This window comes from Trachurus japonicus, chromosome 6, assembly GCF_045865225.1.
Source record: "Trachurus japonicus isolate A0001 chromosome 6, Traja_1.0".
In the NCBI taxonomy this organism is placed as follows: domain Eukaryota; kingdom Metazoa; phylum Chordata; class Actinopteri; order Carangiformes; family Carangidae; genus Trachurus; species Trachurus japonicus.
This window is the reverse complement of record NC_140912.1, coordinates 32,624,010-32,641,509: the sequence shown is the minus strand read 5'-3', so window position 1 is coordinate 32,641,509 and position 17,500 is coordinate 32,624,010. Positions and strand designations below refer to the sequence as shown.

General features: G+C 48.6%; 3 protein-coding genes across 3 annotated transcripts in view; 1 reads left to right on the top strand and 2 right to left on the bottom strand.

The window, feature by feature from the left end:
* Nucleotides 1-17,500, top strand: part of grm8b (glutamate receptor, metabotropic 8b) — a 589,884-nt gene that overhangs the window by 56,496 nt on the left and 515,888 nt on the right. The window lies entirely within an intron of this gene.
* The window catches only part of LOC146986482 (uncharacterized), a gene marked incomplete at its 5' end in the record, with an annotated part of 532,005 nt that overhangs the window by 189,129 nt on the left and 325,376 nt on the right, over nucleotides 1-17,500 (bottom strand). The window contains one exon of the mRNA XM_085780485.1: nucleotides 1-163. This exon is cut by the window's left edge and continues 11 nt beyond it. Within this exon, the coding sequence (XP_085636611.1) occupies nucleotides 1-163 (163 nt within the window). The remainder of the gene's footprint in view (nucleotides 164-17,500) is intronic.
* LOC146986491 (protein NLRC3-like) lies at nucleotides 2,048-4,934 on the bottom strand (the record flags this gene model as incomplete). The annotated part of the gene is made up of 2 exons (XM_085780373.1): nucleotides 2,048-2,252; nucleotides 3,010-4,934. Coding segments are annotated over 2 exons (2,130 nt in total), but the record flags the coding sequence as incomplete, so codon positions are not given.

Sequence of the window (17,500 nt, the reverse complement as noted above, 5' to 3'; positions counted from 1 at the left end):
CAGTCTACAGTCTGGACTCTCCAGAAAACCACTCAGATGCTTCACTCCTGAATCCTGCAGCTTGTTGTAGGTCAGGTCCAGTTCTCTCAGGTGGGAGGGGTTGGACTTCAGAGCTGAGACCAGAGAAGAACAGCTGATCTTTGACAAACTGCAGCTCCTCAATCTGAATAAAGAATAAAAGAAGAAGATGAAATGATTGATGATTGATCAGATGTGTCCTGATCAATGATCAGTGTGTAAATGAGTAGAGGGACTTTGTCCTTGTGTTGTTGTGGATCATCATCATGTGGCCTTCTACACACATCATCCACATGTCAGCACAGATTCATCAGCTGCTGCTGACCTCAGATCAGTCTGTCAATATACAATCAATATCTGATCAATACCTGTTGGACTAAACACTGACTACAACTCTCTGATTCAGGACTGAACTGGATCAAAGACACACACACACACACACACACACACACACAGAGGATGATAAACTGTGTGTGTGGTTAGTAGTTGCATGACTTCAGATTTTTTAAAGTCGACTCTAATGTTATGAAAGTTGAGTCGACGTCGACCAGTCGCTGATGACGTCGTTCATATATATATATTTTTTTAAGTATATATTTTTTGGCGTTTTTGCCTTTATTTGATAGACAGTGATATAGACAGGAAAGGGGGAGGCAGAGAGAGGGGGAATGACATGCAGGAAGGAAAGGTCTGCCCGACGCGGGATTCGAACCGGGGACGCCTGCGTTGAGGACTGTTGCCTCTACATGGGGCGGCCGCCTTAACCACTGCGCCACGCACCGCCCCAACGTTGTTCTAAAATCACAGGAGGAGGGAAACGCTTTGCAACAATCTGTATCCACTGACTGGTTGATAGAAATCAGTACAGAACAGCAGGTAAATAAACAACCAGTTGTAAATCAGTTTTTTTGTAACATACACTCCTATAGAAGTGAAAAGAAAATACTGGAGCTACTGTGTGTTAGGGAGGAAAACGACACAAGCAAAGGTCTGTAAGCCAATCACCATCACAGTCCTGCTCAGTCACAGTTTTTGTTTTTCGATTCTGGTTGATTGGTTGTTATTGTTTGTTGTTGTGCGCGACATAGAGCTGCCTATACGAGCAGAGTTTTTTTTTTTTTTGCGCTACATTCACAACTTTCTTTTCATCAACGACCTGTGGAACACTTGCGTGCCGATCCGTGGAGAGCGATCAAGGATCAACACTGATCTGTTTCCAGTGCTCGTTCCCAAAAGGCAAAGGTAGAAGCTATACACAACCTAGAAAGTCAAAGTGTTGTTTTGATGGGCTTGTGTGGTTTCTTTTGTTTTGTTTTGTTTTTTCTCTGTCTTATGAATATGTCTGCTATGTACTGTTGATAATAATAATAATTATTATTAATCTAATGTTACGCCTGGGAAAAGAGTGGGGTCAAGGGGAATGGATAAATGGAATTGTAATGAAATAAAACAAAATAAAAAAATGATTAAAAAAAAACAAAAAAACACTGATCTGTTGCTCCACTACTCCCTCCCTCATGATCATCCACATCCTCAACTAGAATAACATTAATAACCACGTTTATCAAGGCCGTGCATCAGCAAGAGAAGACAATTTAAATCAATTAGGGTGACGGATTAGTTTCATTCAGCCACTCAGCTGTTGTTTAAAGCAGTTAGCAAGTTGTAACCTACTCGGACTACACTTTTACACACACACACACACACACACACACACACACACACACACACACACACACACACACACACACACTCAGCAGCTTCTCCGGCCTCAGATCTACATCACATCTGCTCAGCTTCAGCTACAGTGGCTGATCCAGCTGTTCTGTTAGCAGCTTCATCTGAGAGCAGCTCATCATCATCATCATCATCATCATCATCATCATCACACTGACCTCTGAGTGACCTCTGACCCTTCACCTTCTACCAGCTGCAGTAACATGGAGTCACAATCAGTCGCTGCTTCAAACTGAACTTCACACATTTGAACTGAACACAGACAAAAGTCCAACAGGTCCAGTCAGTGAACTCACCTCAGAGTCTCCAGTCGACAGTTTGGACTCTCCAGTCCAGCACACACAACCTTCACTGATGAATCACTCAGGTCGTTTCTATTCGAGTCGCTCCCGGTGAATTTGTTACTCAGGTCCAGTTCTGTCAGGTGGGAGGGGTTGGACTTCAGAGCTGAGGCCACGACTTCACAGTGACTCTCTGAGAGTCCACAATGAACAAGTCTGTGAAGAGAGAAAATATCAAATGTGTCAGGTGGAGGCGGTGCTACGAACTAAGAGATGTCCTGACCCAGCACATCGACATGCTGCTGTAGATGAATAATTGTACAGTAGATACTGTATGCACTTTTGTAGTTGTAATCTGATTCTTGTTTATGTTTAAATTTTTTACTAGAAGTGCTAAACTGAGAAACTGAGAAAAACTGTAATAGAGTACTCAGGAAGGATACTCAGGCCACACTGGGATCCAAACGCTCTGAGGGATCAAAGACGGGGTGAAGGCAGAAGAGAGGAGAGGAGAGGAGAGGAGAGGAGAGGAGAGGAGAGGAGACTCACTTTGGTTTATGTGATGTAATTTTACAACTTAATGAAAATTGTTCTACAAAAGCATCTATTTGTGTAACCATGGTAACAACTTGGTGTCACCAGTGTGAACAGTGGGAGGAGACTTCAGCAGGTTCTGTGCTGTGTTCTTCTGTTCAATCCAAACTTTGTTTACATTAAATATGGTTTAGATTTTAGATCAAATCATCTTTTCTTTGTAGCTGAGGAGGAATAATGTAAATATCAAGACACATGATTATTATGAGGACTGGTGTATGGGAATACAGTGATGGTCTTGGAAATGGTCTCACATTGGTTTACTTTCAGACTTGGACTTGGTCTGGACCCCCTCAAAGTCTTAGTCTTGACTTGATTTTGGTCTTGACTTTGTCTCGGGTTAGGTGGTCTTGATCATGTTGATCATGTCTGGACTCACCGAGCCTTCCTGCAGTTCCTCACAGCTGGGATCAGTCTCTGTCGTCCCTGATCTGATGTGTTGTACTTGCTCAGGTCCAACTCGTCCAGAACCTGCTCTGACATCTGCAGCATGTAGGCCAGAGCTGAACACTGGATCTCAGAGAGTTTCTCCTGTGATCTGTTCTCTGACTTGAGGAACTGTTGGATCTGCTGATGAACTGACTGGTCCTTCATCTCCGTCAGACAGTGGAAGATGTTAATGCTTCTGTCAGGAGAGATTTCATCACTCTTCATCTCCTTCAGGTTGTTGATGGTTCTCTGGATGGTTTCTGGACTGTTGTCTGTCTGACCCAGCAGACCTCCTAACAGCCTCTGGTTGGACTCCAGAGAGAGGCCATGAAGGAAGCGAACAAACAGGTCCAGGTGACCATTTCTACTGCGGAGGGATTTCTGCATGGCTCCCTGCAGGAAGTTAACCAGGGTTAAAACAACATGTTGTTCATCAAGGAACCTCTCCAGGACCTGTGTGTTCCTGTTGGTGAAACAGTGGAACATGTAGACTGCAGCCAGAAACTCCTGAACACTCAGATGAACAAAGCAGTAGACTGTTTTCTGGAAGATCACACTCTCTCTTTTGAAGATCTCAGTACAGAGTCCTGAGTTCACCGAGGCCACTGTGACATCCAGACCACACTGCTCCAGGTCTTCTTGGTAGAACATGATGTTTCCTTTCTTCAGCTGTTCAAACGCCAGCCTCCCCAGCTTCAGAAGAACTTCCCTGTCGGCCTCCGTCAGCTCCTGTGGACTCGTCTCATGTCCTTCATGTCCGTACTTGTTCTTCTTCCTCTTTGTCTGGACCAGCAGGAAGTGTGAGAACAGGTCAGTCGTGGTCTTGGGCAGCTCTCCTCTCTGGTCTGTGGTCAACATGTGCTCCAGAACTGTAGCACTGATCCAGCAGAAGACTGGGACTTGACACATGATGTGGAGGGTCATGGATGTCTGGATGTGTGAGATGATTCTTCTGGACAGATCTTCATCACTGGACCTCCTCCTGAAGTACTCCTCCATCTGGGCGTCAGTGAAGCCTCGGACCTCTGTTACCCTGTCAACACATGTAGGAGGGATCTGATTGGCTGCTGCAGGTCTGGAGGTGATCCAGACCAGAGCCGAGGGAAGCAGATTCCCCTGGATGAGGTTTGTCAGCAGCACGTTGACTGATGACGTCTGTGTGACATCAGACACAACCTCCCTGTTGTTGAAGTCCAGTGACAGTCGGCTTTCATCCAGGCCGTCAAAGATGAAGAGAAGTTTACAGACAGCCAGCTGCTCTGCTGTCACCTTCTGTAATGTTGGATGGAAAACATGGAGCAGCCTGAGAAGACTCAACCGCTGATCTCTGATCAGGTTCAGCTCCCTGAACGAAAGCAGAACCAGCAGACTGACATCTTGGTTCTCCAAGCCCTCGGCCCAGTCCAGAGTGAACTTCTGCACCGAGAAGGTTTTTCCAACGCCAGCGACGCCGTTGGTCAGAACCACTCTGATGGGTCTCTGTTGGACAGGTGAGACCGTAGAGACGTCCTCTCTCTGTTGGACAGGTGAGACCGTAGAGACGTCCTCTCTCTGTTGGACAGGTAAGTCTTTAAAGATGTCGTTGCACTTGATTGGAGTGTCATGGAGGGTCTTCTTCTTGGACGTTGTCTCCAGCTGTCTCACCTCATGTTGGGTATTAACCTCTTCACTCTGTCCCTCTGTGATGTAGAGCTCAGTGTAGATCCTGTTGAGGAGGGTTACACTCCCTGTTCCACTTCCTGTTCCCTCAGTTCCTTCAGTCACTCGTTCACATCTGCTCCTCAGACTGATCTTATGTTGATCTAAAACCTCCTGCAGACCACGATCTGCTGAGAGAGAAGAGACAGAGTCAGACTGAAGACAGAGAGTCTGACAATCTGATCAGATTATTTTCATCAGCTACAGAAAAACTACAGACAACAAAGAGAAGGTTTGAATCATCATCTTAAATGTCAGTGCTGTGTGATGGAACAATGACTCTGGAGAAAACAACAGGTCCTGGTTTCACAAATGACCACATCAGCAGACAGATGTTCAGTCTCACTTTGTCCACAGCTGCTCTGATTGGCTGTCTGCAGCTCACCTCTGGTTCTGGGTCTTTTTCCACACTGGGGACAGGAGGGGGGTCCTGAAGAACCAGACTGGTCCCAGTCTGAGGTGAAGCACTGTCTGCAGAACCAGTGTCCACAGCTGGTGGAGACTGGATCCTTCAGGACGTCCTGACAGAGACCACAGCAGGACAGCTGCTGGTCCACAGAGACACCACTCCTCTTCCTCCTGTCAAGACATTTCTGGATCAACAACATGTCACAGCTCCACATCTGAGCTCTGATTGGTTAACCTCCTCATGGGGGCGGGGCTTCAGTAAGCAGAGGAGCAGAGAGAGAGAAAGTAGAGGAAGACGAGTGTAGAGAGACGAGCTGAATGAAGACCTGGTCCTGAACTGGTCTGGTTTCTGTCTCTGAGGTTTGTTGTGAACCTTCAGAGTCTGATTGATCTGGTTCCTGGTTTCTCTCTGTTTCCTTCACATGAGTCTAATGACTGAATCATCTTCAGCTCAGTTTACAGTAGAAACTGTCTCTTACCGTGACTCTGAAGGTCCAGGTCCAAGACTGAAGTTTTGAGGTTGTCCCATGGTCCGGTCACTCTTCATGGACAGACAGATGGATCCTGGAGACTCTGCTCTCAGTCTGTGGTTCTGATCTCTGCAAACACAAACATGTTTTTATTCACATCACATTGATCAGTGATCAGTTCTCTGATCACAGAATCATTGTTAATGGTAAGTTAGGATGTTACCTAATACATTTGGAAATCAATCAGTCCACCTTAAATGTCAGTATGAACTGAGCATGTCACTTGTTGTTTTAGAGGGAAATTCATGTAAAAATTGCTGATGCGCGTTGCCTTCAGGGACAGTTTTTCATCAAGTAGTCTCTGTATTTCCCTCTAAAACAACTCTGTCTGGTAACGTTGTGTTACTATCTCGTAGCGTGGTGAATGTGCAGGTAACAACTTGTCCACCAGAGCGTTGTGGAGTTGTTGGATTGTGTATTTGATGAGTTTGATGAGGGAAACCAAGAAATCTCATGAGCCTCCGTAGCGTAGCTCTGAGCAGCTCACGGCTCTGCTCCGCCATTCTAAAAATAGCTTGCACCGACAATTAAAGGTAACAAACCTATTGCTATGACTACAGGGATTATGGCAATGGGCCAATTTGCCAAAATGTTGAACTATCCCTTTAATTTGCATATTTGGTAATGAATTAATCCAAAAGTAACTAAAAAGTAATCCAGTACATTACTTCAATTGTGTGATACTTAGAGTTACTGATTACATTATTTTAACATGTAATTTGTAATTATACTGGATTACATATTTAAAGTAACCCTCCAAACCTGCACACAGGTCTGAATCTGGTTTCTTACTGTGACTCTGGAGGTCCAGGTCCAGGTCCAGGTCCAAGACTGAAGTCTGGAAGATTTCCCATGGACCAGTCACTCTTCATGGACAGACAGATGGATCCTGGAGACTCTGCTCTCAGTCTGTGGTTCTGACCTCTGCAAAACACAAACATGTTTTTATTCACATCACATTGATCACTGATCAGTTCTCTGATCACAGATGCATTGTGGGAAGTCTCCAGTGACGTCAGCGCCCAGCACCACACACTGTTAGTGAAGGATGGAAGCAACACAGCAGCATCATAGTTTATTACATTATTGGTGGAGTTATTACATTATTGGGTTTTATTACATTTTCGATCGAGTTAAGTGCAAATTTTATTACATTTTCAGGCGTTATTACATTTTCAGGAAATTATTACATTATAGGGTGCTACAAGCTCTTTAACTAGCACTATGAGTGTTATGTAATGACTGAATCATCTTCAGCTCAGTTTACAGTAGAAACAGTCTCTTACCGTGACTCTGGAGGTCCAGGTCCAGACTTGAAATCAATAGGATGTCCCATGGACCAGTCACTCCTCATAGACCAGCAGGTGGGTACAGGTCTAGGTCCAGGTCCAGGTCCAGACTTGAAGTTTATAGGTTCTCCTTTGGACCGGTCACTCTTCATGGACAGACAGATGGATCCTGGAGACTCTGCTCTCAGTCTGTGGTTCTGACCTCTGCAAACACAAACATGTTTTTATTCACATCACATTGATCACTGCGTCCAGCACCACACACTGTTAGTGAAGGATGGAAGCAACACAGCAGCATCATAGACAACAGTGTAGAGTCCGTCAGACATTAACTGTGTCCAGTGTCCAGCTGCTGAACATCTGTCTCACATCAGCTCGACACAAGATCACACACACACACAAACACACACACACACACACACAAACACACACACACACACACACACACACACACACACACACACACACACACACACACACAGAGGACACACATTTCCTTCATGAGCTTCAGGACTCTGACTGACCAATGACTCATGGTCGTTTGTCCATCGTGTTTTATTTTGAAATTTACCGGATGCTCAGTGAGTTTCACTTCCTGTTTTGAGTGATCTAATCGACGTGGATTGATGTGTGCTGGTTGTGTGATATTCTTTATTAGCATATTTGGTATTAAAGTAATCCAATAGTAACTAAAAGTAATCCAGTACATAACTTTAATTGTGTGATACTTAGAGTTACTGATTACATTATTTTTCAAATGTAGTTTGTAATTATACTGGATTACATTTTTAAAGTAACCCTCCAAACCTGCACACAGGTCTGAATCTGGTCTCTTACTGTGACTCTGGAGGTCCAGGTCCAAGACTGAAGTTTGGAAAATCTCCCATGGACCGGTCACTCCTCATGGACAGACAGATGGATCCTGGAGACTCTGCTCTCAGTCTGTGGTTCTGACCTCTGCAAACACAAACATGTTTTTATTCACTGGGGGACACAGACAACACAGGAAGTAATTTCCTCTTCTGTGACGTCACACACACTTCAGGTTTCTATCTGGTCTCTTACTGTGAGTCTGGAGGTTCATGTTTGGACCGGTCACTCTCCAGAGACTTTGATCTGTCCTCCTGTTCCTCCACATTAACACTCATCTTCAGGGCTTCAGTCAGTCTGAGAGGGAAACCAGTAACACACACACACACACACACACACACACACACACACACACACACACACACACACACACACACACACACACACACACACACACACACACACACACACACACACACACACACACACACACACACACACAGAGAGAGAATCAAGACACACCCAAATCCACCGAGGACAAACTATAACCACTTCCTTGTCTGATCCAGTCGTTGACCTCCACCACTCATAGGACTTTGACATTAAATCCATGTTCATCCAGTCACCGTGACCTTTGACCTTTGATGTTTGTTCTGAGTTTGAAGAAGTTGTGTGGAGGTGAATCTGAGACAATGTGCTGACGTATGTACGGACTACGTCTGACTCTTCTTCCCTCCACAGTCCACACAGACACACTGACTCTCATAACAACAACAATACTAATAATATTATTATATGTAATAGTTATAATGTTGTGTCAACACTCACTTGTCTCAGACTCCAGTTTCTCTCCTTCTGCTCCGTTCACTCTAAAATGGCGTCTGAACATTTTTACTTTCACTTACTCCTCAGCATTTACAGGAAATCCCACAAGTTCATGATGACAAATGGAGGAGAAGTGACTTTCTACAGTAGAGTGGCGCCACCTGCTGGGTAACTCCTGGTATTACACCTGTATGGACAGGTGAACTCTGACACCATGAATAAACAGTGAGCTGAGATCCAGCTGTGGTAGAAGAGCTGCTGAGAGATTTAAAGACACTCCACTACAAGTTACAGCTCAGTCTGTTCTCTGTCTTATTCATCACACATGTTGTCATCAACTCATTTGTGTCTCAGTGTTGTAACTTAACTCGCCCCGGTCTGGCAACACGACCATATATGGAAAACACAACCACAACTAAATGTAAGTCCACACAGAAACCAGGAGGATACAAGGAGAATCATGATGAACTCCTTATAGAAATGCACTCATTGACATAATGTGTTCCCTCGCCCCTTACCCTAACCTTAACCATTACTCTAAACCTAATTATAACCTAATTATAACCTAAAGTCTTAACCCTCAAACAGCCCTTGGAAAAAGTGAGGACCGGCCAAAATGTCCTCACTCACAAAAATGTCCTCACTCTGTTTGTTAAAAACTCTCGACGGTCCTCACAATGTAGTAAATACAAGAACAAACACACACACACACACACACACACACACACACACACACACACACACACACACACACACACACACACACACACACATCTTACAGGTGTTTTTCTGTGGGGAACAGAAGCTGATTGTGCTGAGTTCATCTCTGACTCTGGGATTAGAAAGAATAAATTATCATGTGTAACAAGTGGGCGTGTCACTGGTGGCCAATCACATTATCAGCATTATTTTCATACCTCTCTCTGATTGTTTCAGGACGGCTACTTGCTACAGTGGACCTGATGTGTTCAGAGGAGGAAGAGGAGGAGGAGGAGGAGGAGGAGGAGGAGGAGGAGGAGGAGTTTCTAATCTTGAGTAAAGCTTGACAGTGATTTTAAACTGGACCAACAGATCAACTCTGTCGTCAAAACCAGTTTTTGAGTCCTGGTTCTGGTCCTGGTTCTGGTTCCTGGTTCTGGTCCTGGTTCCTGGTTCCTGGTTCTGGTCCTGGTTCCTGGTTCTGGTCCTGGTTCTGGTCCTGGTCCTGGTCCTAGTCCTGGTTCCTGGTTCTGGTTCTGGTCCTGGTCCTGGTCCTGGTCCTGGTCCTAGTCCTGGTTCCTGGTTCTGGTCCTGGTCCTGGTTCCTGGTTCTGGTCCTGGTCCTGGTTCCTGGTTCCTGGTCCTGGTCCTGGTCCTGGTTCCTGGTTCCTGGTTCTGGTCCTGGTCCTGGTTCCTGGTTCTGGTCCTGGTCCTGGTTCCTGGTTCTGGTCCTGGTCCTGGTTCCTGGTTCCTGGTCCTGGTTCCTGGTCCTGGTCCTGGTCCTGGTTCCTGGTTCCTGGTTCCTGGTTCTGGTCCTGGTCCTGGTTCCTGGTTCTGGTCCTGGTCCTGGTTCTGGTTCCTGGTTCTGGTCCTGGTCCTGGTCCTGGTTCTGGTCTTGGTCCTGGTTCTGGTTGTGGTCCTGGTCCTGGTCCTGGTTCTGGTCCTGGTCCTGGTCCTGGTTCTGGTCCTGGTCCTAGTCCTGGTTCCTTGTTCTGGTCCTGGTCCTGGTTCCTGGTTCCTGGTCCTGGTCCTGGTTCCTGGTTCCTTGTTCTGGTCCTGGTCCTGGTCCTGGTCCTGGTCCTGGTCCTGGTTCCTGGTTCCTGGTCCTGGTCCTGGTTCCTGGTTCCTGGTTCTGGTCCTGGTTCTGGTCTTGGTCCTGGTCCTGGTCCTGGTCCTGGTCCTGGTCCTGGTCCTGGTCCTGGTTCTGGTCCTGGTCCTGGTCCTGGTCCTGGTCCTGGTCCTGGTCCTGGTCCTGGTCTCCGTGGTCACCTCCCTCATAGGTGAAGCAGCAGCAGCAACGAGCATCAGGCTGAGCAGCAGAAACAGGATGGAAGGTCTGGGGTCGACTGATGCCCCATTCATGTTCAGGGGTTCAGTCGCCACTCGGTTAAAGGTGCAGTTCACGTATTACAGAACGGTCTCTGACCTGGAGGAGTTATATGCTGCGTTCATAACAACTCGGAGGTCGGGATTCCCAACTCGGAAATGTCCGACTTCCGACATCATTGCGTTCACGCTGCAGGAACTCGGAAGAAAAAAAACATGGATACCTGAAGGAAGTTTGGCGTATTATTGTGGCTCATCGCTGAATACGAAAAATAAATGCAGCAGTAAATGATGTTTATTTTGGAGGAGAGGAGACGCCGCAGATGAGTGCACATATAATGTTACAGCCTTGATAACAGTTAAACGTTATTTCCAGACTGCAATTTCACACTATACAACAATCACAGCTTAATATAAACGTATTTCATAGAGGCTACTGCAATAATACACAAAAATATGCATTAAAACCTCAACAAATAACTTAAAATGTCTAAATTCTAACCGTTTAAGACGAGGGCCGCCATGTTTTGATGTTGTTGTGACGTCAAGTCGGAAAGTCGGAGCTCTGATATGATACCCGAGTTCCCGACCTGTAATTTCCGAGTTGCCATTGTTCATGTTGCTGCTGTTGATCTGTATGTGGCTGATTTGATGCTTCTGCTTTTATGGAGGTGAAGTATTTGATGAATTAAAGGGAAAGTTAAAGGTCAAAGGTCTCTCTTCTCTCCTCCCCCTCTCGCTTCCTCCCTCCCCCCTTCTCTCTCTCTCTCTCCCCTTCCCTCCTCCTCTCTCTCTCCTTTCTCTTTCTCTTCCTCCCTCCCTCTAAGTCTCTCCCTGTCTCCCCCTCTCTCTACGCTCTCTTTCTCCCCCTTCTCTCTCTCTCTCCTCCCCCACTTCCTCTATCCTCTCCATCTTTCTCTCTGCCCCCTCCCCCTAAGTCTCTCCCCCTCCCTCCCTCTTCTCTTCTCTTCTCTTCTCTTCTCCCCCTCTCTCTCTCCTCTCCCTCTTTCTCTCTGCCCTTCCTCCCTCCCCCTCTCTTCTCCCTCCCCCTCTATCTTCCACCCTCCCTCTAGGTCTCTCCCTGTCTCCCCCTCTCTCTCCCCCCCTCTTCCTCTCTCTTCTCTCTCTCTCTATATCCTCTCCTTCTTTCTCTGTCTCTCCTTTTCTCCCCTCTCTCTACGCTCTCTTTCTCCTCCCTCCTCTCTCCTCCCTCCCCCCCTTTCTCTAAATCTCTCTCTCCTCTCCATCTTTCACTCTGCCCCCTCTCACTTCCTGTCGGGGTGCATGCTGGGAGTGTGTGTGCTGCGGAGTGAGTCCTGAGTGAGAGTGGCTGGTGGTGAGTTTTCGGTGGTTTTCAAACTTTTTCCTCTGGTTTCTGACTGTGCTGGATGGTTGCATTGTAGGTTTTGTGACAGTTATTGTGTTAGTGGGCTCGGGGCCGGTGTCCCCGGCGGGGATGGCGTCCTCGAGGAGGACGCCGTCTCTCTCCATCCGACACGCGGTTCGGGTCCAGCCCGAGCCGTCGGTGCCGGTGGAGGAGGTTCTGCTGGCGGCAGGAGAGCGCGTGGGGCATGAGAACCTGAGCTACGCCTCCAGGCTAAACCGGAGTGTGGTGGTGTTTCTGAAGGAGGAGAGGTTTGTGGCGGAGCTGATAGCGAGCGGCGTCACGCTGAACGGGGTTTACCTGCAGGTCTCGCCGCTCGCTGTGCCCTCCACCCGGGTCATTGTGTCAGGTGTTCCCCCGTTTATCCCGGACGAGCTGCTGGAGGAGCAGCTGCTGCGCTTTGGGAAGCTGGCGAGCGGGTTTAAGACGGTGGGTTTGGGCTGTAAGGATGAGAAACTGAAGCATGTGCAGTCCTTTAGGAGGCAGGTGTTCATGTTCCTCACGTGTCCGTCTCAGACGCTGGAGGTTTCATTCAGGGTCAGACATGAGGAGGGACATTACATGGTGTACGCCAGCACTGGTAGAATGAAATGTTTTGAGTGTGGAGATGTGGGCCACAAGCGGACTGCGTGTCCTCGCAGGGCGGCCGAGGCGCGCCCCGGGCCCGCGGCAGCAGCGGACGCCGCTGCGGAGGACGCGGCAGACACCGCGGCTCCGGGGGAGGGCGATGCCCCCCCGCCGGACGCAGCCGATGGCACGGAAGAGCAGAGCGGGCAGGTAGAGAGTCAGGCTGGGGAACAGGAGGCCGAGACAGGCGGGGAAACAGGGAATGAAGACAGGACAGCAGCTGCAGCAGCTACAGCAGTGGAGGGACAGGGAGGAGCAGAGGAGGTGAATGGAGAGGGTTCAGCAGGCAGCAGAGGACAGACAGCTTCATCTGAACACAGTCAGGCTGCTGCAGATGGAGACTCAGGTGCAGTGGAGGGGGATGAGGATATGGACTTTGAGACCGACTCTGACTGTGTCTCTGTGGCAGATTCCCAGTCAGGGGGTGGAGATCTGTACACGCTGGAGGACATTAACCTGTTCCTCGATGAGACCTTTGGTAAATCTGTGAAAGTGGCTGATCATTTTCCTGATGTTCAGAAGTTCATTAGGAGTGTGTCGACTCTACAGAGGGTTGTTGGCTTGGACTTGTTGGATGAGAAGAAACGTTTTCGGTTAAAGAAACACTTGACAGGGCTCAGGAAAGTGATTAGGGCAAACAGAGGGAAAGGGTCAAAAAGGCGAAAAATTCGTAAGTAAAATGATGATGTTTGTGTTGCACCTGGTGGTCCTTCTCTTACTGTCTCTTTTAACTGTCTCCATCTCTCTCTCTCAGTTTAAGATGCACCAGGTGAGGTTAGGCTCTTTAAACATTAACGGGGGGAGGAGTCAACAGAGGAGGGCGGTTATTTCAGAAATGATCACACAGAAAAAATTGAATATTATTTCTCTTCAGGAAACACACAGTGATGTAGGGAATGAGACAGACTGGGGTTTGTGGTGGCAGGGGCAGTATGTCCTGTCTCATGGGACAAACTTATCTGCCGGTGTGGCCGTCCTCTTTTCTCCAGGGCTGAACGTCCACATCCTGTCCACCACAGAGATAGAGACAGGCAGGGCTGTAGCAGTCAGAGCAGAAATACAGGACATCTCCTTCTGCTTTGTTAATATTTATGCTCCGAACCAGGGCGCACACAGGCTGGACTTTTTCCAGAAAGTAAAAGATTTCTTGCAGCAGTGTGATCAGAGTGAATGTGTGGTGATGGGGGGCGACTGGAATTGTACAACAGATTTCACAGTAGACAGGACAGGGGAGGAGCCTCACCTGCAGTCGTCAGCTTTATTGTCACGGGTGGTTTCAGAGGCAGGACTGGTGGATGTGTGGAGGCTTAAACATCCTCAGGCGAGGCAGTATACCTGGGTAAGGGTGGTTGATGGGAGGGTGAGGGCAGCCAGGCTGGACAGGCTCTACATCAGCCATGGCTACAGCAACAGGCTACTGAGCAGCCACATTCTCCCAGTAGGTTTCACTGACCATCATCTAGTCACTGTAGGGTTTCACAGCTCACCAACCACCAGGGGCAGCTCCTACTGGCACTTTAATGTGAGGCTGTTACAGGACCAAGTTTTCTGTCAGACTTTTCAGACATTTTGGGGAACATGGAGGGACAGGAAGAGGGATTTTGTGTCTCTGAGTCAATGGTGGGAGGTGGGAAAGGCTCACATTAGGGTTTTCTGTCAGCAATACACAAGTCATTCCACAGCAACAGTCAGGAGAGTCATTCAGGACCTAGAAAAGGAAATCGGGGATTTAGAGAGCAGTGTTCTTACTGGCAGCAGCACAGACAGCAGCAGACTTCAGCTTAAGAAGCAGGAACTAGGTTCTTTCATGCAGGAGAGGGTTAAAGGGGCCCTGGTCAGGTCTCGCTTTATAAATATTAGAGACATGGACGCTCCCACTTCTTTTTTCTTTAATTTGGAGAGGTCTGTGTCGCAGACCAAGCAGATGGTCTGTCTCCGCCTCCCTGATGGCTCTTTATCCACGGACCCAGTGAAGATGAGGCAGCATGCTGTGGATTTTTACAGCGCCCTCTACAGGAGGGAGGACTGTTCCAGAGAGTGTGTGGATGAGCTGCTGCAGGACCTCCCTCAGCTGACGTCTGGGGACAGAGCGGTGCTGGATGCTGAGGTCTCTCTGGAGGAGCTCACCGCTGCTGTGGCTCAGATGGCTTCTGGTCGGGCTCCTGGACTGGACGGACTCCCGGCGGATTTTTATAAACATTTTTGGAGGTGTCTTGGAACTGACCTGTGTGAGGTGATGGGAGAGGCCTCTCGGACCGGCATCTTACCAACATCATGCAGGCTTGCAGTCCTCTCACTGCTGCCTAAGAAAGGCGATCTGGCTTTGCTGGAGAACTGGAGACCGGTTGCTTTGTTATGTACTGACTATAAACTTTTATCCAAAGTGCTGGCAAACAGACTCAAGGGTGTAATGGGAATAATAATCCACAGGGACCAGTCATACTGTGTACCGGACAGAACCATTACTGACAATCTTTTTCTCGTGAGAGACTTACTGGACATTTGTAAATTGCAGAACATGGATGCTGGTATTATCTCTTTAGATCAGGAGAAAGCTTTTGATCGAATTGATCACAGTTTTCTTTTTTCCACTTTAAGGGCTTTTGGTTTTGGAGATGGTTTTGTTTCACTGTTGAGTTTGTTGTATAATGAAGCTTGTTGTTTGGTCAAGGTGGGGGGCGGGCTGAGCTGTCCAGTGCAGGTACAGAGGGGCATTAGGCAGGGGTGTCCACTCTCTGGCCAGCTGTACTCGTTGGCCATTGAGCCACTTCTGGCCAAGTTGAGATCCAGGCTGTCTGGGATCAGTTTGCCGGGGTTGCTTCATCGCCCCCCACTGGTGGTTTCGGCCTATGCTGATGACGTTAATGTTTTTGTCCGGAATCAGGGAGATGTGTCTTTTCTCACACATGCCTTGGATCTTTTTAGCAAAGCTGCTTCAGCAAGGGTAAATTGGGGGAAAAGTGAGGCTTTGCAGTTGGGGTCGTGGGGGGAAACAGGGGCACCGGTGTTACCAGGGAACCTGAGCTGGGGAAGGCAGGGCATGAAGGTGCTGGGGGTGTTTCTGGGGAGTGAGGAGTTTCAGAAGAAGAACTGGGAGGGTGTGATGGAGAAAGTGTGTGCCAGACTGTCTAAGTGGAAATGGTTGCTCCCTCAGCTCTCCTACAGGGGAAGAGTCCTGATTGTCAATAACTTGGTTGCCTCGACCCTTTGGCACAAGCTGAGGGTCTTGCAGCCACCGAGGGGCCTGATTGAAGCCATCCAGAGGAAGACGGTGGATTTCTTCTGGTCGGGACACCACTGGCTGAGATCAGCGGTGCTGCACCTGCCAGTACATGAGGGTGGACAAGGCCTGGTGAACATCGCGGCACGGGTCGCGGCTTTCAGGCTGCAGACGGCCCAGAGGCTTCTGTACAGTTTTGGTCTGCCGTGGATGGACACAGCCTGCCTGCTGCTGAGGAAGGCCGGTCGTCTCGGGTACGATAAACATCTGTTTCTGCTTGAGCTTAGCTCAGTGGACTTATCTGGTTTGACATCTTTTTACCAGTCGGTGCTCGAGGCGGCGCAGGTCTTCATTTTCCAGCGGAAGGATGCAGTAACACCTGGGATGTGGCTCTTTGAAGAACCTCTTCTATGGAACAGTTTTATCACCTCGGGGGTCCTGTCCTCCGACAGCCTCAGGATCAGACTGAGGGAGGCCGGCTGCCTGAAGCTGGGGCACCTCCTAAGGACCTCCATCCCCCACCTGGCAGAGCGACTCAGCATTAGGTCCAGCAGAGTGCTGCACAGGCTGGTGGCAGAGGTCTGTGGGTCCCTGCCGGAGGTTCTTAGGGGGTTCGTGAAGGACCGGACTGTTCTGGACCAGTGGGATGAGCAGCATGAGTACGTGTTTCCAGCCCTGATGGTTTCTCCTGCGGTTGGCCAGTGGCGTGAGGAGGAGGACCTCCTGCTTTCTCTGAGGACCCCACAGCTGGGAGACCTGGAGTCTCTGGGGAGGAAGGAGGCGTACAACATCGTCCTGAAGGTGGCAGGCCTGCGCTCTCTGGCCGAGCTGAAGGTGTCGAGGTGGACTGAGTTTTTTGGCAGGGGCTCTTCTCCAGGAGGTTGTTGGCGGTCCCTGTACAAACCCCCCGTTGAAAAACGGACGGGCGACCTCCAGTGGAGGATTGTACATGGGGCCATAGCTACAAACAGGTATCTGGCACACCTTGATCCTAGCACGGGGGTTAGTTGTTCCTTCTGCTCCGACACTGAGACATTACAACACCTGTTTGTCCAGTGTCCCAGACTGGAGCCTCTGTTCAGGCTGCTGCAGGGCTGGTTCAGGGGTTAGGGGAGCACTTCACTTCCTGTTTATACATCTACGGGCCACGCTACTCTGCAAGGAAGAAGTCAACACACACACTCATCAACTACATCTCAGGGTTAGCGAAGTTAGTCACTTGGAAAACACGCAAGAACAGGGTGAGGGGTCAGGGGTCACAGGAGGTGGTGGCTATGGTAACGGGGATGCTGGCAGCTCGGCTGAGGGTGGAGTTCAGCTTCTACAAGCTGACGGACCAAATAGAGGGTTTTGTGAAGACCAGGGGCCTCATTTATCAAAGAGGGTGTAAAACTGCTACTAAATATTTGCGTACGGCGAAAAGACGAAAATGGCGTACACCCGAAATATTTACACCTTTTTCAGATCAATCAAACTGTGCGTACGCACAACTCTCCGCAATTAATCACACAGGACTCAAGAATGGTGCACACGTGAACACACCTCTTACTCCGCCCCCGGAACGCCTATATACAACTATATATGGTCAGCACGTGCATATTTAATTAGCCATGTGCTCTCTGTGGC